The 20014-nt window shown below is 53.9% G+C and overlaps 1 protein-coding gene across 3 annotated transcripts in view; it reads left to right on the forward strand.

The window, feature by feature from the left end:
* The window catches only part of Pdgfrb (platelet derived growth factor receptor beta), a 39665-nt gene extending 20605 nt beyond the window's left edge, over positions 1–19060 (forward strand). For 2 of the 3 annotated variants that reach the window (XM_016003681.3, XM_076555326.1), the window contains exons 7-23: positions 366–558; positions 1206–1321; positions 2805–2928; positions 3462–3679; positions 6488–6582; positions 7527–7659; positions 8094–8198; positions 8515–8625; positions 10038–10197; positions 11397–11557; positions 12127–12245; positions 12481–12603; positions 13266–13377; positions 13900–13999; positions 14909–15014; positions 15743–15975; positions 17163–19060. In XM_016003681.3, coding sequence (XP_015859167.2) covers positions 366–558; positions 1206–1321; positions 2805–2928; positions 3462–3679; positions 6488–6582; positions 7527–7659; positions 8094–8198; positions 8515–8625; positions 10038–10197; positions 11397–11557; positions 12127–12245; positions 12481–12603; positions 13266–13377; positions 13900–13999; positions 14909–15014; positions 15743–15975; positions 17163–17322 — 2369 coding nt within the window. In that variant the 3' untranslated portion in view covers positions 17323–19060. The remainder of the gene's footprint in view (positions 1–365; positions 559–1205; positions 1322–2804; positions 2929–3461; positions 3680–6487; positions 6583–7526; positions 7660–8093; positions 8199–8514; positions 8626–10037; positions 10198–11396; positions 11558–12126; positions 12246–12480; positions 12604–13265; positions 13378–13899; positions 14000–14908; positions 15015–15742; positions 15976–17162) is intronic. The other variant, XM_006985138.4, reaches the window with a different exon arrangement.
* The last annotated feature ends 954 nt before the right edge of the window (positions 19061–20014 follow it).

Raw genomic sequence — 20014 nt, forward strand, 5'->3', positions numbered from 1 at the left:
CATTCTCAACCCCTCAGGGCAGGCCTTGGCAGCCCCATTGCCAAAGCCAACCGCTGTACCAGTTTGAAGTTCCGGTGTGGCCTGTATATAATACAGAACCAGAACAGAAAACTTCAACTCCAGGCCCCACCACAACATTGACCCCAATATCATCAGCACCAAATTCCATCCCTGCTCCAATTCCAGCCCAAGCTTGAACTCCTGGTCTGCTGCCCGACGAAGCGCTATCCCTAGAAGGTGCTTCTCTGGCATTTAGTTGGTACGGGCCTCCAGGAACGCTCCCCTCGCAGGATATACACCCTCATTCGTGTCTTGGTATGGCCCCGCCCACAGGGCCCACCCTTGACTCTTGTGTTCCTTCACAGAGAGTGGCTACGTGAGGCTGCTGGGAACACTGGGTGACGTACAAATCGCTGAGCTGCACCGGAGCCGGACATTGCAGGTGGTGTTCGAGGCTTATCCGCCACCCACTGTCCTGTGGCTCAAGGACAACCGTACCTTGGGTGACTCCAGCGCCGGCGAGATGGTTCTGTCCACCCGCAACATATCGGAGACCCGGTGAGCACCGGGCCGGTCCACTTGTTTTGGAAGCGTTAAAGCTGCCGGGCAGCTCGGGGCCTTCAGAAAACAACAAACCCAGGTCCCTTTTGTCCAAGAGTCTGCTGTACGTGAGGCACAGCCAGCTGCCAGGGATGCTGCAGGACCAGGGCAAGCCACTCTGCGCCTCCTGAGGGGGGAACCAGACACTGGTGGGTTGGCCACTTTGAGGTTTAGTTGCCTTTGTGGGGAGTAGAGCCAGCAGGTAACAGCAAAAGCAAAAATAAAATAATAATAAAAAATTAAAAAATAAAATAAAAAAATAAAAAAAGAAAGAAAAGAAAACAACAACAACAATAACAACAACAATTGGATGGAAACGGATGTCCCCGAGGCTAGAGATCAGCAGACTGACAAGGCTTTGCCGCTCTGAAGGGGATGAGCTGTGGAGAGAGGGATACACGGGTCCTTCCCAAGCCTTTCTCGTAGCTCAGTGGTGCTGCCTGTGGGTGATGATTCAGGACTGGGTGGGAATCCTGACTCGGCTGCCGTCTCCTCCATGACCTTGGCAAGCCTATCGCCTCCCTTTGCGTACTGTAGGAAGGTGAAGATGCTTTAGGGGTTCCTGTAGTTCTGATCGAAGCCCCCTGGCCTGACCTGCCCCCCAGGTACGTGTCAGAACTGACCCTGGTACGCGTGAAAGTGGCAGAGGCTGGCAGCTACACCATGCGGGCCTTCCACGAGGACGCAGAGGCCCAGCTCTCCTTCAAGCTGCAGGTCAACGGTGAGCATTACCTCCCTCTCCCCCTCTCCCCTCCTCCCTCTTCCCCTCCCTCCCCATCCAATCCCTCTCCCTTCCTTCTTTGCCCGTGGGAGAGGCTGGAGAAAGGGCCTGGAACCCAGGAGGCTACGTTCTAGACAGCTGATCTGCTGTGTCCGTTCTCTGGGCCTCAGTTTCCCCAGCTGCAAAAGATGACCATCAGATTATATTGGTGTCCCCCAAAATCTGAGCCAATTATGTACTAGCACCACAATTTGGTCTCTCTTATACAATTCCTACTTCCCTGAGGTTTTTCAATATGACGGTCTGTTCAGAGTTCTACCTTTTATAACTTGCATCCTAGTGGGGGAAGACAAATGGTAGAGGAGGATTCCCTGCAAAAACAAAAAAAGGTTAGATGAGAACAAGTAACTGTAGGGACGGGGAAGGAGGGAGAGAGACAGAACACACACAGACACAGACGCAGACATAGGCATGCGCGTACCTGTACACACCACACACACACACACACACACACACACACACACACACACACACACACACGCATGCATGCCCACACACATGCACACGCAACACACACGCACACACATGCATACTCGTACACACACACGCACAAGCGCGCGCACACACGCATGCATGCACACACACATGCATACACACACACACACACACACACACACACACACACACAGAGGAGAGGCCCTGGCAGAGCAGGTGGTGAGGGGTGTAGTCTTCAGCACGGTGATCAGGGCTGGCCTCGTTCTGGAGGTGACATGTGTGAAGATTTGAAGAAGGGGAGGGCATTAGACAAGTGGATATTTGGAGAAGGGCACTCCAGATCACGCGTCACCCCTTGTCACATGGCCAGAGAAATAGCGGGAAGGTGGGTGTGGCCAGAACCGGAGCGCTGGGCTGGCGTCTTTGGAGAAGCCTGAGGTCAGGGCGGAAATGGAGGGGAGATGGAGGGGGAGTTGGGATTAGTGCTTGTGGGCTTGGTACAGCTTTGGCTTCTACTGTGACTGGAATGAAGAGCCAGGTGACAGGGACTTGAGCATAGGAACGACACGATAAGAACTTAATGTTTTATCAATTAGCTTTCTAAAAATAAATCTATTTTGAGAGACAGAATTTAGCATTTTAGTTGTGATGGAAACTCAGTGTCATATGCCATAAATAGAAAACAACCACTAAAATAAATCCGGGGGAAACAGAACAGCGCTGTCCAAGTCTAGCTTTCGCGAGCCTGGCTGCCCAGGGCCCTGGGCCTGTTCTCTCTCTCTTTAGGGAGCAGCAAGTCTCAGAGGGATGTTAAAGACAGACTCTGACCCTTGAAAGTCCTTTGAAGTAGGGAGAGGAACCTGTCACTTTTCACACTGTGACTCCTGGTCTAATGCTCCCCTGCAGTCCAGGGGAAGCTCTGGAGCATGTCCCCCTGAGGTCTGTTCTGATCACCCCACTTCCTGACCCTGTTACTCTGACCATTCAGTCCCTGTCCGTGTCCTGGAGCTGAGTGAGAGCCACCCTGCCAATGGGGAGCAGACCATCCGCTGTCGTGGCCGGGGCATGCCTCAGCCGAACGTCACCTGGTCTACCTGCAGAGACCTCAAAAGGTGAGCACAGCTGCCTAGAGTGACCCAGTGGAGGGTAACCTAGACCAGCCTCTTCCCCTGAGAGGTCCAGGCCACGTCTTAGATGCGTCCTCGGTCTTCCTGGTGATACCGTGCATAACCTAAATTGCCTCTTTTCTTACCCTGACCCTGAGCCGTGCTCAACCCAGGAGGGTGCAGGGTCTGGCCCCCGGAGGTGTTTAATTCATCCAGAAGATGTTCTAACCCCCTGACCAGAGCTGAGTCTAGTAGACAGAGACAGGTGGAGCTCAGGGTTTGCCTCTATCCCTGACACACTGGATAACCTTGAGGGTCATTTGCGTGAATTCCGCCGTTTCTGGAGTAAGAGCGCTCCCTGCTGGTCCATCTTGACAGTACAGTAGGAACCTGCTTAAGGACCAAGCAGTCATAGAAATGAAGCACACTTCACTTCTTTATACCATTACTCAATGATACAGCCTGCTTTGAGCCTCAGTTTCCCATCTGCAGAGGGGGAACTAAGAGAGGCTGCAAGCCAATCCCCTTGTGTCTCCTAGTAGGTGTCCACGAAAGCTGTCACCCATACCCTTGGGAAACAACAGTTCCAAGGAGGAGAACCAGCTAGAGACTAATGTGACTTTCTGGGAGGAAGAACAGGAATATGAGGTGGTGAGCACATTGCGCCTGCGTCATGTGGATCAGCCGCTGTCAGTACGCTGTATGCTGCAGAACTCGATGGGCAGAGACGCGCAGGAGGTCACCGTGGTACCACACGGTGAGTGCCCCAGCCTTGGGTGGTTCTGATGACCTCTCACCCCTTCCCTGATCCAGTTGTGCTGAGCCTGCATGCCCAGAGTGGATCAAGTCAGCATGCTCACAGGCCCATAGGAACATTGCAAAACCCACCAGAGTGTGTTCCTATGCGTATACACAATGTATGACGTTGGACACAGGTGCATAAACACAAGTCAATACAGCACAAACATGAAAAGCATTGATTGATGTGTAGAAAATGAACTGATATGTATGATGCATGCAGTAAACTCTGAACACGAGTAGGCTGACCTTGGGATTCGGGTTCCAGTGTACACTCTTCACGTGCACATGTGCAATCTGTGCTGAGGATGCCTAATCCCCAGAGTATGTGTGTGTTAGCATGTACTCAAGCATGCACCATGCTGTCCATGAATATAAAACTGCAGAATATATTTGTGTAAGTTGTGTGTATAAGCCTGCCCGAATCCAAGACTTGTATGTAAATCCACAAAATGAATGTCTATATGCATATACACGTGGGATCACAATCCCCATACATGTGTATAAACCATGCATGTACATTTCCTGTGCATGTGTGAAAATTGGCACAGGTATCTGTATTTACATAATTGCAACATATAAAACACCAAAAAGCACTGAGCACTACTCTGTACATATACACCTCCAGACAATGTGTGGACCTTAGCAGGTACACATGTATGTACGATTGTTGCACGTGTGAACCGTGCTTGCCAGAGTCCAGATGTGTGCACATGTCTCCCACTCATCCCTGTCTGTGCCTGTGTGTGCATGATTCGTCATTCGCCTATTTTCCTATTCAGTAAGTTATGGGGACCCAAATTCACTGGGGTACAAAGGCCAATGGGCCAGTCCTGAGGGAGGAGGCAGACGAGGGAGTAAACCAGCCCACGCTGGATCACTACTTCCAAGGAGCAGCCCTGAGAAGGAAGAAGCCCTGTGGCAACCGTGGGGTTGAGGAAGTATCCCAGGGAAAAAAAAAAAGCTTAACATCAAATGCTGAAAGATGAGTAGGTGTTAGCCTGGGAGGGTGGTGGTGCAGCCATGGAGGCCTGGGAGGGTGGTGGTGCAGCCATGGAGGCCTGGGAGGGTGGTGGTGCAGCCATGGAGGCCTGGGAAGGGTGGTGTGGCAGCCAAGGAGGCCCGTGGAAAAGCCGAGAGGTAGAGTTGATTCTGAGAAGTCCAAGGAAACCAGACTGTCTGGAAGGCAAACTGTATGTGGATTTGGGGCAGGGGAGGAAATGGGAAAGGAAGTGAAAAGGAGTGGCGTGACAGGACACAGAAGTCAGAGAAATCAGGGCTTCAAAAGGCATTTTGTACACACACACACACACACACACACACACACACACATACACACACACACACAGGCTGGTCCACAGGCTTATACATGTTTGTCTATATACATACCTGCCGCCTGCCCTTAGACTACCAGTGAGCTTTTTAAATATCTTTATCGGGGCTGGAGAGATGCCTCAGAGTACACTTAAGTGCACTTGCTGCTCTTCCACAGGAGCTGAGTTCCAGTCCCAGCACCCAGGTCAGGGTGTTCATGACCACGTGTAGCTCCAGCGTCCCTGGGTTTAATGCTTTCTTCTGGCTTCCATCAGTATCCACACACATGGCATTCAGTCATACAAATGCACACATATGCACAGACGTAAAAAATGAAATGCCCTTATTTCACACACACACACACACACACACACACACACACACACACACACACACACACAAAACACAACACATATATCCCTGAGCAAGTGGGCACAGCAGAGTGCACAGCCTGCCATAGAGACCCACTCTGGGCCTGAGTAAAGGCAGAAGGAAAGCCATTGTGTGACGCCTGGACAGGACGCCACGTACTATTACACAGAGACCTGCGATGACCCTAAGGAATCCCTGGAGGGTTCAGACTCCCTTTGCGAGACCAGGATGTGGGGCTGTTGGGAAGAGAGAACAAAGATGTCCGTCAGTGACCCTAAGAAGGAAAGGATGTGGAGCAAGACGGAGGAAGGCTCCCTGGGGAACGGAGGGGGGCAGGAAGGGGACATAGGAGGAAGAAATGAGTTCCCAGAAGACAACAGATATTGCTAATCGGGGAAGGACAGGGGCTGGCGGTTCAGCCAGGCTGACTGGGTAGCAGCGAGGCGGAAGCCTTGGGCTAGAGAAGACCCAGGAATCAGGGGACCCAGGTAGACCTGCACATTTACCTTAGTGCCCTGGGCAGTGCTCTCTATGACTGCCCCACCACACACACCAGCTGGTTCCCAGGGTAGGTCTGGGAGGAATAGACGCCTCTCTGGGTGTGGATTCACGAGGGTGCTGAAGTTCAGAGTCAGCTCCATCAGGGCAGTCTGTGAGTGCTTCGGCCATTTGGCTAGAAATGGCGCCTGGAAATCTATGACCCAGGCATGGCAGCCTAACAGGACATGGGCTCAGAAGGGAGGAGGGCATGGCCTGGTCCTCAGGGTGCCTAATGCTCAGCAGGTAATGCTCAGTAACCAGAAGAGGGTTTCCACAGCCTAGCAGAGGCCAGCCTGAGCCTGGCAAGTGCTGAAGGCCAGCCTGAGCCTGGCTGTGATCCGAGCAGGGAATCATTGAGGGGCACTGGAGTTTGCAGGTGAGGCTGGAGGGTGGGCCCTGAGGCCGGCTATCTAGGCAGTCAGGGCTCACGTACTAGGCAGAGCAGGTCCAATGGATCTGTGATGCCCACAGCAAGATGGCGGGGGGGGGGGGCAGCTGCCAGCCACTGTTTGCTTAGGGCTGCTCTGGTCTCTGTCTTCAGCCCTGCCCTTCAAAGTGGTGGTGATCTCAGCCATCCTGGCCTTGGTGGTTCTTACCGTCATCTCTCTCATCATCCTCATCATGCTGTGGCAGAAGGTAAGACCCTCTAGCCTGTCAGTGCAAAGTAGCACCCATATTTCCTCATGGTCTCCACCGACTGTCACACTGTCTGGCACATATGAAGGGCCCAACAGCTAGGAGCTGTCTCAGAACAACGCAGGGTCTCCATCTCCCTCCGTCCCCAGCAGGCTGGCCTGACCTGGGCCTGGTGCAAGTGGACCAGGACTGCTGGCCCCTGCTCTTTCCTCTGCCTCGGTCCTTCCTGTTCAACCCAGTTCTGGGACAAATGGCACTTTGTGGGTGGATTTTCCCGGCCCCATGATTCTTCCAGCTCTTACCCACAGAGCCTGCCATGAGTCACTAGACTGCAATCTGACCCCACAAATCTGAAGTTTCAATGCCTTATTCTGACATTTTCCCTATTCTGTAGCTCCAAACGCTTAAGATTCCTGAACTGGGACCTTAGGACCCCTTCATCCTGACCTTAGTACCCCTTCATCCTGTCATTATAAGATTCCGATCCTGTGACTCCGGCATCCTAAGATTTCCACATCCAAAGGTTGTGTCCTTTTGAGATCCTAGGGAGACAGACGTGACTTGGGGAAGGGGCCACCCACAGCTGACATCTGTCCTACCTTGTGTCACTTCCTTTCCCATCTGGGGAGTAACTGGAGCTCAGAGAAGCTGATGAAGCAGTTCTCGTGAGTGAGGAGCACCCTGTCAGCTGCTCTCCAGGGGCTGCATCCTCAGGATTTCTCACCCACACCTTCCACCTGCTGGGGCCCCTTAGTGCCAGTTGCCTCTGAGCTCTTGGAGACCTTGGTTTTGCTGGTCACTTGTTGTATTACTTTAAATATCTTCCTGCCCTCTCTTGGTCTCAGAGTCTCCTGTCCCATCTGCCATCTAAGGGCTAGGCCTGATAGGCTCAGGGCCAAGACGCCCTCTGGCCAACCAGCTCATCTGTCGGTCTTGTCCTGCAGAAGCCACGCTATGAGATCCGATGGAAGGTGATCGAGTCGGTGAGCTCCGATGGCCATGAGTACATCTACGTGGACCCTGTGCAGTTGCCTTATGACTCCACCTGGGAGCTGCCTCGGGACCAGCTTGTGCTCGGTCAGTCCTAAGAGGTCTTTGGTGGCCATGGGGACCCTGACATCTGCTCCCAGCATGGCTGCTACCAGCTGGGGCCTTCTCTGGCTCTCAGTATCCTTTCTATATGGAGCAGACACGGAAGCCCTAGGAACCTAAGAGTGATAGGGGACCCCTCCAGGTCAAAGAAGAAGTACTAGAGATAGTCTGGGGTGTCTGAGGCAGGTTCAGAGGAGCTGTGATTCCCTGAGGAGGCAGGAGGTCTTCCAGGGACTCCACGGGAGGCAGACAGCAGGCAGAATCTAGATGAGCCAGGTCCAAAGGATGGGAAGCTTCCTGAGGTCCCGGGAGCACAGTGAGGTGTTGGGAGGGAGGGATGACCCAAGAGCTTCATTCTGAGCGGGAAGATGAGGTGAGGGTTCTAGTTTCCAGGAGCTGAAGGTTTCTCTCCATCCTAGGACGCACTCTAGGCTCTGGAGCCTTCGGACAGGTGGTGGAGGCCACGGCCCATGGTCTGGGCCATTCACAGGCCACCATGAAAGTGGCAGTCAAGATGTTGAAATGTGAGTCTTGAAATGTGAGCTAGCCCACCCCCCTCCTCACACCCGGGGGGCTCACTCTGCCTTACCCTTCCCTGTACATTTGGTTTCTTCTGAAGGGCCCTGAATTGGTGGGACAGAGAAGCTCCTCACTGTGACCTCTTTGAATTCCTCCTTCTTCTCTCCTCTCCCCCCACCTTCTTCCCGCTCCAATGAGGTCCTCACCACCCTAGGACACTCGTCCTACAACAGGGTGGGACAGAGGAGCCGGAGTGGGCCCTGGTAGGGCCTCCGGACTGCCTCAGTGGCCCACCCAGGCTGAGCCCCTCTTCCTCCTCAGCTACAGCCCGAAGCAGCGAGAAACAAGCCCTCATGTCAGAGCTGAAGATCATGAGTCACCTTGGACCCCACCTGAACGTGGTCAACCTGCTGGGAGCCTGTACCAAAGGAGGTACTCAACCCACGCCCCAGAGGACTCTGGGGCGCCTCTTCCCTGTTCTCGCTCAGTGTCCCAACAACAGGACACCCTCGCTAGAGTGTCCACGCTGCCCAGCACTCTATCTTCACCATCCCAGATGGGCTCAGTGTTGTTGTGTTTTTTAATTTATTTATTTATCAAGCATACAGTAGTCTGCTGGCATTTATGCTTACTTGCCAGAAGAGGGCACCAGATCTCATTATAAATGGCTGTGAGCCACCATGTGGTTGCTGGGAATTGAACTCAGGACCTCTGGAAGAGCAGCCAGTGCTCTTAAGCGCTGAGCCATCTCTCCAGCCCCTGCGCTCAGTTTTAGAAACTTAGACTCGCAATACCTTCATGGCAGAGAGATTCTTTGGGCCACTAGTTCCAGCAACTTCTAAACCCAAGTCTCTTTAGACATTATTTTCTTCAGTTTCTTACATTTGCAATGAGTATTTGCCTTATGTCTGTGCACCGTGTGTGTGCCTGGTGCCTGAGGAGCCAAAAGAGGGCATTGGATCTCTGGAACTGGAGTTACAGATGGTTGTGAGCCATCATGTGGGTGCTGAGTATTGAACCAGGGTCCTCTGGGAGAGCAACAAGTGCTCTTAACTGCTGACCGTCTCTCCAACTTCCATTTTTGTATTTTCACAATACATTTTGAGAACCGTGAGAAAGGAAGAGCTTCTACAACTTGGAGACAGCAGAGCCCATCCGTGAGCTAACCAGGAGCTGGGTTTTTTGTTGTTGTTGTTGTTCACATCGGTGTCGAAAGTCACTCTGCCCAACTGTGTTTATTGGAGGGTTTGGTTACCCACTGGACCTCTGACATAGTAATAATAGTGAAGTTATTGCCATTTGCAGCTGCCCGTTGTGAGATCTGGGATTTTCCTCGGTATTGTGTAATCAGTCTAAATACAGAAGTACATTGCACACAGGCTGCTGCCCGTGCCTGCAATGAACATATTTCAAAAGTGTTGTTTTCGTCGGTCGGGTGGCTTTAAGTGCGTTGAACTGAAGTGTAACTGGTAAATTGTGCTGACAGTCACGTTTACCTGCTTTACGCGGACCAGAGTCCAGGAGTCTGAAAACAGCAGCCGCAAACTGCTGGTCACAGGCTTGCCGAGTGCTGAGCCCTCACGGGCATCACCTCAGGGGTCTTCATGTCAACCCCAAGGGTGGGTGTTGCTAGCCCCTGGCTAGATGGGCAGAGGAAGGCCCCGGGAGACTAACAGCTTGCGATCACAGAGGGCAGGGAGAGGACCCGGGTTTGCAAGGTGCCGGCTCTCTTGGCCATCTTGCTATCTGTGTGGCCACACCCAAGACGCTTTATGGGCTTTGGGGCCACGCTGGGAAGAATGCGGCCTCCCCCAGAGTCTGTCCCTGAGCCTGTCCTTCCACAGGGCCCATCTACCTCATCACCGAATACTGCCGCTACGGAGACCTGGTGGACTACCTGCACCGGAACAAGCACACTTTTTTGCAGCGCCACTCCAACAAGCCCCGCCCACCCAGTGCTGAGCTCTACAGCAACGCCCTGCCCGTGGGGCTCCCCCTACCCAGGTATGCGGGAGGCAGCACCCCGTGAGTACAGTACCCGCCAGGCCTATGGGCGCTCCTCTTCCAGAAGCCCTAAGAGGAGGGTGTGGACACTGGGGCAGAGTCACTTCCCGGAGCCAAGGCCGGAACCAGACAGACGACCAGGAGGATGACGATGATAGGGAGAGAGAGGGTCAGCGGTCACTTCCGCGTCATCTCAGCGAGGCAGGCGCCATCCTAAGCCTTCTGCCATGCGACTCCTTGACCTCACATACCATCCTTGGGTCATGAGTGCCTTGTTCTCTCGCTTCACGGACATAAGGGGCAGAGGCAGTGATGAGCCGAGAGCCAGGCTCTAAGATGCTTCAGACTAGGCTCCTGGCCTTCGCCCCCTCCACAAGCCAGCCTCCCCAGGCCCCTCTAGGCAACTCAACTCCTGTTTCTGATTATTTCAAAAAGAACATCTCTTAGTTAGTCTGTTTGTTTTCATTTATCTTTTATTTTATTGGTGTTTGGCCTGTATGTATGTCTGTGTGAGGGTGTTGGATTCTGGAGTTGCAGACAGCTGTGAGCTGCCATGTGGGTGCTGGGAATTGAACCTGGGTCCTCTGGAAGAGCAGCCAGTGCTCTTAACCGCTGAGCCATCTCTCCAGCCCGGCTTATTTTGTTTTGTTGTTGTTGCTTGTTGATTAAAAAAGCAAAGAGAAGAGTAACTTTTTTTGGGAAAAGGATACACAAGGATCTGAAAGTGCACCCCTGTGCCCTCTAACACTGTGACCCCATTTCCTTACACACGTGTGTTTGGTTCCACTACTCCCTGGGCAGCTGAGGCTGTACCCGAGAGGTCCAGGTGAGACCTTGCCACTCTAGACTGTGCGCCTCCCAGACCTGTAGGCATGGGTAGGTGCTGGAAAGGCCCAGAAAGGAGCCACTTTGCAGACCCACATATGACCCTTGTCCTGACTGCTGTAATCACTCCCGGGTGTGAACTCTGAGAACACACGCTGGGTCTTATAACCTCCTGGCAGCCCCAGGGTCCAGCTCAGGGCCACACAGGTCAGTGGACAGGGTTTGATTCAGTCATTTGTATTGTGGCAGACCCTAGCACGGTGAGCACAGTGACTGAGGGAATCCAAAGATGACAAGGCCCCGTGGGCTGAGGCCGAGGAGCAGAGGGGAAGAGCAATCCATGACTTTCCCTCACTCTGTCCTCTCACCTACAGCCCCTTGTCCCTGACTGGGGAGAGCGACGGCGGCTACATGGACATGAGCAAGGACGAGTCTGTGGACTACGTGCCTATGCTGGACATGAAAGGAGACATCAAGTATGCAGACATTGAGTCCTCCAACTACATGGCCCCTTACGACAACTATGTCCCATCCGGTGCGTAGAGACGGTGTCGTCACACGTGTGCAGGCTCGTCCCGTATGCACAGTGACGCCTTCCTTTCAGAGTCCTTAATGGACCCAGTCTTGCCCCAGCCCTGGGGCCGGGAGAGGGGGGGGAGAGAGCTCATTTCATCCACATGGACGCTGAGGCTAGCTGCCTGTCCAATGCTGCTGTGCAGTGGAGCCCCGACCCGAATCCTGTCGATGGGTCCAGAAGGATGCACACTGCCAGCAAGGAGGGGAGAGCCGGGCAAAGGTGGCCTCCGAAGGCCTGGAGGAAGATAGATGTGCTCTGAGGTGGTCCCCATGGTCATCTAATGTCCTGAGAGAGAGACCGGCAGGCAAGCCTTCGATGGTGGTTTCGGGGCGAAGGCTTTTCTTGCCAGTGAGCACAGTGGAGCCAGAAGAGGTTTAGCTTAGACATTTAAGAACTCATTCTCGTAAGGGAACACTTAGAAAATCAGCAGCCACTTGTATTGAATATTCAGCCACCTGTAAGCCTAAAGATGGGTCTTCTAGGCCTGTGGCATACACAAAGTAATCAGATCCCTCTGTGCTCTCCAGCCCCTGAAAGGACCTATCGGGCTACCTTGATCAATGATTCGCCGGTGCTTAGCTACACAGACCTCGTGGGCTTCAGCTACCAGGTGGCCAATGGCATGGAGTTCTTGGCCTCTAAGAACGTGAGTGTGGTCCCTGATGGGGAAAGGCAGAATTGTGGGGAGAGGGGTCTTCTTAGCCATCCAGACTCTCCCACATTACATGTATGGCCCTGTGAGGCAGCTCCCAAGCCTCTGGTGGGCAGGACATTGAGAAGCCTCCCACCCGCACAGGCACACATGTTTCCTAAAGCCCTGGCCCAGAGGGTCTTCTCCCAAAGTTGCCTCTTAGCCTCAGCTTCTCCCTTCCCTGACCCAGTGTGTTCACCGAGACCTGGCGGCCAGGAATGTGCTCATCTGTGAGGGCAAGCTGGTCAAGATCTGTGACTTTGGCCTGGCTCGAGACATCATGCGGGACTCCAACTACATCTCCAAGGGCAGCGTGAGTGCCTTCACCATCCATGGGGTTCTCTCGGGTGCCTCTGACGCTGGGTACAGGTTTCCCCTGATTCGTGTGGCCACAGCTCAGTAGGGGGGGCCACTGGTGGCTCATCCTTCTGGCAGAGAAGTCAATGCTGCCCAGCTGTGAGCAGGGACAGGACAAGGAGCCAAGCTTTGTGCACAGTGGTGAGATGCAGGGAGAGGGTCAGGACCACTGCCACAGCAGCGGCTGAGGAACCAGCCTCAGTGGGTTTGGGGTAAATGGAAAGGGGTATCGACAGCCCTGTTTTAGGAGCTCTAAGGTGGGCAGAGGAAGGAGCCCAGAAGATGTTATAAGATAGGTTAAGTCTTGAAGCCCAGGGATAGAAGGGCTGCAGACCCCAGAGACCAAAGAGAGCTCCTAGGCATGTCCATGGCTGCTGATTTCTATGCACAGCACACCCTAGGGGCTTCCCCCAGGAACACAGGCTGCCATGTTTCTAGCTAATGAGTTAGGAAACAGATTTCCCAGTGCTCTGGCCAGGAATGTGCTCAGAACCTTGGGGTGGAGTGAGATGGAATTGGTGTGGAAGCTGCTGGGCCTCCTCCTTCCCAGGTGTGGTAGGGCTGAGAGGCTGGCCACTAGGACCCTCCCGGGACTCAGTACCTGTCTTGCCTCTGCAGACCTTCCTGCCTCTGAAGTGGATGGCCCCAGAGAGCATTTTCAACAGCCTCTACACCACCTTGAGTGACGTGTGGTCTTTCGGGATCCTCCTCTGGGAGATCTTCACACTGGGTGAGCCACCTCTTCCCCCAGAACATCTACCCTCCTGCTCCTACCTCCTGATTGCTCCTTGGGCTGGAAGCAGGGGACTGTGGGACAGATGCTGGAACATGAGCAGGGACTCAGGAGCAAGTCCAGGCTCTATCACTCTTTCCACTGTATGGCTTTGGCAAGCCCTTTACCAGCTCTGGGTCTCTACCTTCCCATCCAAGTGTCAAAGGGGTTAGATACATTTAAAAGCACGCTGGAGGCCAGCTGTAACGGTACACATCTGTAATCCCAGTACTTGGAAGCCAGGAAGATGGAGAATTTGAGGCCAGCCTGGGCTACACAGAGACTCCATCTCTGACAAGCAAAACAAACCCAGACACAAACCCTGCTTGGGTATCTATCTATTGCTTCTCTCTTCCCATCTCTATTTCCAATGCCAAGGGCATTGCGTTCTCACATAGGCCAGGACAGTGTGCCTGAGAGGACACGCTGCCGCTTCCCACACCCTGAGGCAATCATGTCCCCATCTCTGTTCCATGACAGGTGGCACCCCTTATCCAGAGCTGCCCATGAACGACCAGTTCTACAATGCCATCAAGAGGGGCTACCGCATGGCCCAGCCTCCCCATGCCTCCGACGAGATGTGAGTGGAACCTCGTGTGCTTGGAGGGATCTGAGGGTCTGGAGGGTAGGCAACTCTAGCTCAGAGGCCAGACAAGTCCCGCTAGAACTAGACCAAAGTGTTCGAAACAGTGGCATCAGGAAGTTCTGTCCCAGCCCCGGTCTCCACAATGCTGGCTTCAAATTCCCTGATTATTATTATTATTATTATTAATGTGTACATGTGTGTTTGTTCATATATGTGCATGTATCTAAGATTAGGACCATCCCCTGAATCTGGAGCTACAAGCAGTTGTAAGCTGCCTGATGTGGGTGCTGGGGATTGAACTCCGGTCCACTGCAAGAACAATACATGTTCTTAACCACTGAGCCATCTCTCCAGCCCCATTTTTTTTTTTTAATTTAAGTGTATGAGTGTTTTGCCTGCATACCTGTATATGCATCGCATCCATGCCCGATGCTCTCAGAGATCAGAAGAGGGTGTCAGACCCTCTGGGACTGGGATGACAGGCCGTTGTGAGCCAGCATGTGGGTGCTAGGAATCAAACCCGACTACTCTGCAAGAGCAACAAGTGCTCTTAACCTTGGAGCCTTCTCCCTCCAGCCCTACCCAGAGCTGAACTTGAAGGGCTCAGTTGGGTCACATGCCATCAGAACCAGGCCTGAGCGGGGAGGTTGAAAACCCCTATTGGCCAAACTCAGGTTACAAGCTCACCATGGTATCTTGGACCACGCAGAACCACATGGGTGAGGGAAGCTGGGGAGGGGTGTGTGTGAAGACTTCTCAAGGGATCAATGAGAAGCAGTGATGGTGTTAACAAGGCCCCAGGCTGCTCCTTCCCGGCATCTTTTCCCTTCATCTTGCTCTGAAGCTTACTGCTCGGCCCTGCCTCTAAGGCGCGGACTCTGACCTTCCCTCTGCCTCCCTCAGCTATGAGATCATGCAGAAGTGCTGGGAAGAGAAGTTTGAGACTCGACCCCCCTTTTCCCAGCTGGTGCTGCTCCTGGAGAGGCTGCTGGGTGAGGGATATAAGAAGGTATGTGGAGACAGAGTTCTGATCCGAACCCTGTGCATTGGCTTGATATGGTGCGCTGGTATTCGGGAGGAAATACTCTTCACACACGCTGGGCCTCAGTTTCCTTGATGGTACTAGAGAAAGTTGGGCCAGAGCTATGAATTTATTTTGATCAAACCAAGGGGTGGAAGCTGATGAATTTGACCCAGGGAGGTGCAACCAATACCCCTGTCTGTCAAACCTGTGCACCACGGCGACACTGGGGCTCCTTCAGAAGTGTGAGCGACCCCAGGCTCTCCTGAGCCCTCCGAGCAACTACGGAAACCCCGTCCCAGATTCACACGGGGCCAATGGAGCGAGTCTGTCCTGAGCTCGGCTTCTTGCTTCTTCCCATCTGGGGTGGTTCTGGGGAGATCGAGGCAGAATGGAGTCACAAACGTTTCATAGTAAGGGACACTGATCCCCCCCCCAGCCCCAACAGGAGGCCGTGGGGGACTACAACAGGATAAGAGCCCTTGTCTGTCTACTCTGACATGGGGTAGGAGAGGACAATGGTGCTGCCTGGCTACCTGCCCTTCCCTAGGGGACTTTGAGCATGTGCCTTGTCTTGGGATACCAGATAAAAGGACATCTCATTGATGCAGCTTTGAACAGAACCCCTTCCTCTGTGTACTTGCTGGGGTAGGGTCTCTAAGACGTTGTCCATCTCACACCCATTTTTTTTCTCCCCTCCCTGTCCTACGGAGCAGAAGTACCAGCAGGTAGATGAGGAGTTTCTGAGAAGTGACCACCCAGCCATCCTGAGGTCTCAAGCCCGCTTGCCAGGATTCCACAGCCTCCGATCTCCCCTGGACACCAGCTCTGTCCTCTACACTGCTGTGCAGCCCAATGAGGGTGACAACGACTACATCATCCCTTTGCCTGACCCCAAGCCTGACGCTGCTGACGAGGGCCTCCTAGAGGGTTCCCCCAGCCTCGCCAGGTAGACACCCTAACCTTTTGGTCCCAGGCACTCATGAGTACAGTGCGTGCGTGCGTGCGTGCGTGCGTGTGTGTGTGTGTGTGTGTGTGTGTGTGTGTGTGTGTGTGCGCGTGTGTACCAGACTTGACACAGAAGGACTGACAGCTAGCTTGAGTAAGGACTAACTCTTACCAGTGGCCAGCAGAGGCTGAAGCTTATTCAGCCCTTGAAGCTGCCGGCAGGAAGGGCAGACTGGCATGAAACCAGATGTTCAGAAACCCATCTGCAAGGTAGCTCTTCCTTTTAAGGATGTACCCACAGGATCTTTTTCTGGTATTGTGTTCATCCCGAGGATAAAGAGGAAACATTTAACATTTCCCAGCTGGTACTGTGGGTCATTGGCTGCCCTTGGCACCGTTCCCAGGGGGCTCCAAGGAACCTGGTTGTAGGAGATTGGAGGTATTGCAAATTCAGTTTAGAACTCAGCCAGGGGAAGAGACACATGGTTGTGTCGCCTTGGGTTGTGGCGAGTCCATTGTGGGGTGGGCTCTAGGGGAGACTTATTGCTTCCTAGACTGATGTCAAGCTGGGGTGGGGACTCCCCAAGTCAAGATTCAACCCATGGAGAGTGGTAGGGGACACGCTGGTTTCCATTTCTAGCCTGTCATTATGAAACTCGGACAGGCCCTGCCTCTGTGAGCCTCAGTTTCTCCATGGGAACCAGCAGTACATGCAGGCCTTCACAGGTCCTGAAGGCAAGTGGGGATGAGAAAGAAACTGGAGGGTGGCGTCTGGAGAGATGGCTCAGTGGGTAAGAGCACTGACTGCTTTTCCAGAGGACCCGGGTTCAATTCCCAGCAACCACATGGCAGCTCACAGCTGTCTGTAACTCCAAGATCCGACACCCTCACATAGACATACAGGCAGGTAATGCACTAATACAAATAAAGTAAAAATAAATAAATTATTAAAAAAAAAAAAAAGAAAGAAAGAAAGTAGAGGGCTTGATGATCCTGCTCTGAGTTCTAGCTTCCAGATTCACTTGCTGGGTGTTGTGGCGCAATGAGATGAACTCCCCAGGCTGAGCTGCTCTGGGGTGCAGGCCTCTCAGTATGCAAAGTCAGTACACAGAAAGCCCTTAGACAAGGCCTGTCATTATCTTCCTGGGGTCTCCCCAGCTCCTCCCTGACTTGTTTTCCTTCCTCCAGCTCCACCTTGAACGAAGTCAACACTTCCTCGACCATCTCCTGCGACAGCCCCCTGGATCTCCAAGAAGAGCCACAGGCAGAGCCTGAGGCGGAGTTGGAGCAGCCGCAGGGCTCAAGCTGCCAGGGACCTCAGGCTGAGGCAGAGGACAGCTTCCTGTAGGGACGGGCCCCACCCCACCCTGCCCAAAACTCCCATTTGCCTCCCAGCACCCAACCCTCGGCCTGGCCTGGCCTGGCCTCCCAACTGTTGCTCCGCCACCAGCTGACCCCTTGAAGAAGGGCCCCTGGTGTGCGGCACCCAAGGACCAATTTAGCTTAGGAGGCAAGAGAACTGTGAGGACGGAGCCTCTGCCTCTGGAAGGCCGTGAGACTCTGAGCCAGGGCTCCTCCAGGGGACTCGGTTTCCCCAGATGTGAGAGGAGGAGTTGGGCTTGGCTGCCGGACAGGTATGGAGGGAGCCTGGATTCCTGGAGAGAGTCTCGGGTGTAAGGTAGTGTGTTCGCCTCCTCCTGTGTAGCCAGCTGCCCCTCCGCTGGCTCCCTCCACTTTTGACCTTCCCAAGAACTGGGCAAGGACCTGGTGCCTGGCTCCTGGCCAAACAGAGGCCAGCCTTGGACAAGGTCGTTTCGTTCGGCACTCACCTCCCCTGGTGCCAGTCTCAGCCTTCCCGGGCCCGAGCTGGTCTGGGGCCAGCCACGCTTAATGAGCACTGTTAGGGGTAAAGGCTGGACTGAGTACTGGATGCTCTGGCCTGCAACCCTGCCCAGGGCACTCAGGGCACGCCTGGCCACAAGAAGCACCCATGCCTTTCATCCTCATCGGCCCTAGAGCGTTTTCCTCCTCACTGTCAGTTGACCTGCGCACCAGAGTCTGCAGGCTCATAATCCACGCCTGTGATAGGCCAAGCGCCTCCCTGAAGCGTGAGCCACTACGCGCCCCGACTGCGCTGGACTGCTGTGAGACCCTTGTCCTCTCTGGGTACCAGTTTTCTTTGCCCTTTGAAAAACGAGCAAGTTGGACTCATCGACTCTGCGTACCCTGTCAAAACTACGATTCTAGAATGTTCCAGGGGTTTGCACTTAGCCAGGCAAAGTGGGGTCAAGCCCCTAAGCCACCTTTCTGGGAATCAGCTGAACTCCGGGAAGATTCCAGACACACACCACATCTGGGGGTTCAGGAACTGAGCCTCTTTTTCAGGTCCCCAAGTGCAACTGCCCAGACCTTGACTTGGAGTAACAGCCAGTGTCCTAGGAAACCCCCCTACAGCTGTCCTGAGGACGCAGAAGGACCACGAGACCCTTTTCATCCCACGATAAACTCTGGAGCCAGCAAGAGTGGCAGAGAAGACAAGCCAGGTCACCTCAGGCCACTGTCGCCAGGAGTGTGGACAGACGTGATGGAGAGTGAGGACGGACGTGTCCCATGCAGGACAAGAGGCTTGAGATGGGCATGAGACGTAGACGCTGTGTGTGGGGGGGTGCCGTCTTAACTGGCAGCTGTCCCAGTCTGCGGGCAGTACCACACGGGAGTGTTTTTGTCATTGCCTGAGTCCGGCAGTGGCTCCTCACCAACCCTGAACCAGTGGACATGGGAGGAGCCCGGGGAGTGAGGAGTGGGCTGGATCAGGGGAGGAGAAGTCGGCCCTTCTGGGGGCCCTCCCTGCCGGCTGGCTGGCTGGCAGCTCCCTGCCTGGAGCAGCAGAGGTTGCTGGAAACTGGGGAGCACTGCTCACAACGGTACCAAAGATGTAATCACCTAGGTTTACAAGTACTTGTAGGACTCACGATAACCCGCATTAGACACCGGAAGTGCTATTTTATATGCTGTTAAGTTTTCCTATCTGTACTTTTTTTTTAAAAGGGAAAATTGTAACATTAAACTTGGTGCTTCTCACTGAAGGACTGATCTCTTAGGTTTGGGTCTATATGTCCAGGAATGGGGAGACAGTTTATCTCAGACAGCTCCGACTCTCACCTTTTTTTTTTTTTTTTTTAAGCGAGTTTCATTTCCTCCCATCCTGGGAAGTGGTTGGGTGACCACCTAGGCCTTGTGCTTGGGTTTCCAGATGTGAGGTGAGGCTTTTCTGGCTATGGTATCTGGCAGGAGAGCATGGGCTTACAGAGATGGTCCAGCCTCCCCCCACCCTCCCCCACCCAAACTCACCATGTGCTCGGGCTTTGGCAGCTAAGCCGAGTCACCCTCCCTGACCCACTTCTTGCCCACAACCAGACTTGTGCTGGGGTAGCCTTGTGCAGAGGTGCCTACCAGAGTCCGAATCCTAGGTCCTTGAGAGTCCTCACTGGGACCCAGGTAGGAGCAGGGCCGACCAAATACCCAAGAAGAACAGAGAACAAGAGAAATTTAGGAAGGAGAAAGGGTGGAGGGGAGAGGAGGGACAGGGGACAGTGTGATGGAGAACCAGGAGGGAGGAACCATGCTGTGGCTGAGGACAGAGGGGTGCAGACCCAGGTAGCTTCAGCATCCCAGAGACTGTGGGGCCCGGCATGAGATAAGCATCCTGGTTCCTGCTGGGTCCTGGCTGTCGGCTCCTTTGCTGGTTCCAGCCTACAGCACACTGGCCTGTGGGATGCTGAGAACAGCTCAGAACTAGGGGCATTAGAGCTTCTGGGGCAGGTCATGGGGAAAGGGTTCCAACTCCGGCTGGGGGGTCCCAGAACCGCCCACCTCAGCTGTTTGTCAGGGTCCCTTGAGGTGGAAGCAGGTTTCAGCCTGAGGCCTGTCACCCCTTGCTGTATGTCTTTGGGCCTTCCCTTGCCCTCTGTGAGCTGAGGGGAGGACATCTCCGGAGGTGTGTGAAGGACATCTCATTTTGGAGCTTCAGGCTGTGGCTC

Source organism: Peromyscus maniculatus, chromosome 19, assembly GCF_049852395.1.
Source record: "Peromyscus maniculatus bairdii isolate BWxNUB_F1_BW_parent chromosome 19, HU_Pman_BW_mat_3.1, whole genome shotgun sequence".
In the NCBI taxonomy this organism is placed as follows: domain Eukaryota; kingdom Metazoa; phylum Chordata; class Mammalia; order Rodentia; family Cricetidae; genus Peromyscus; species Peromyscus maniculatus.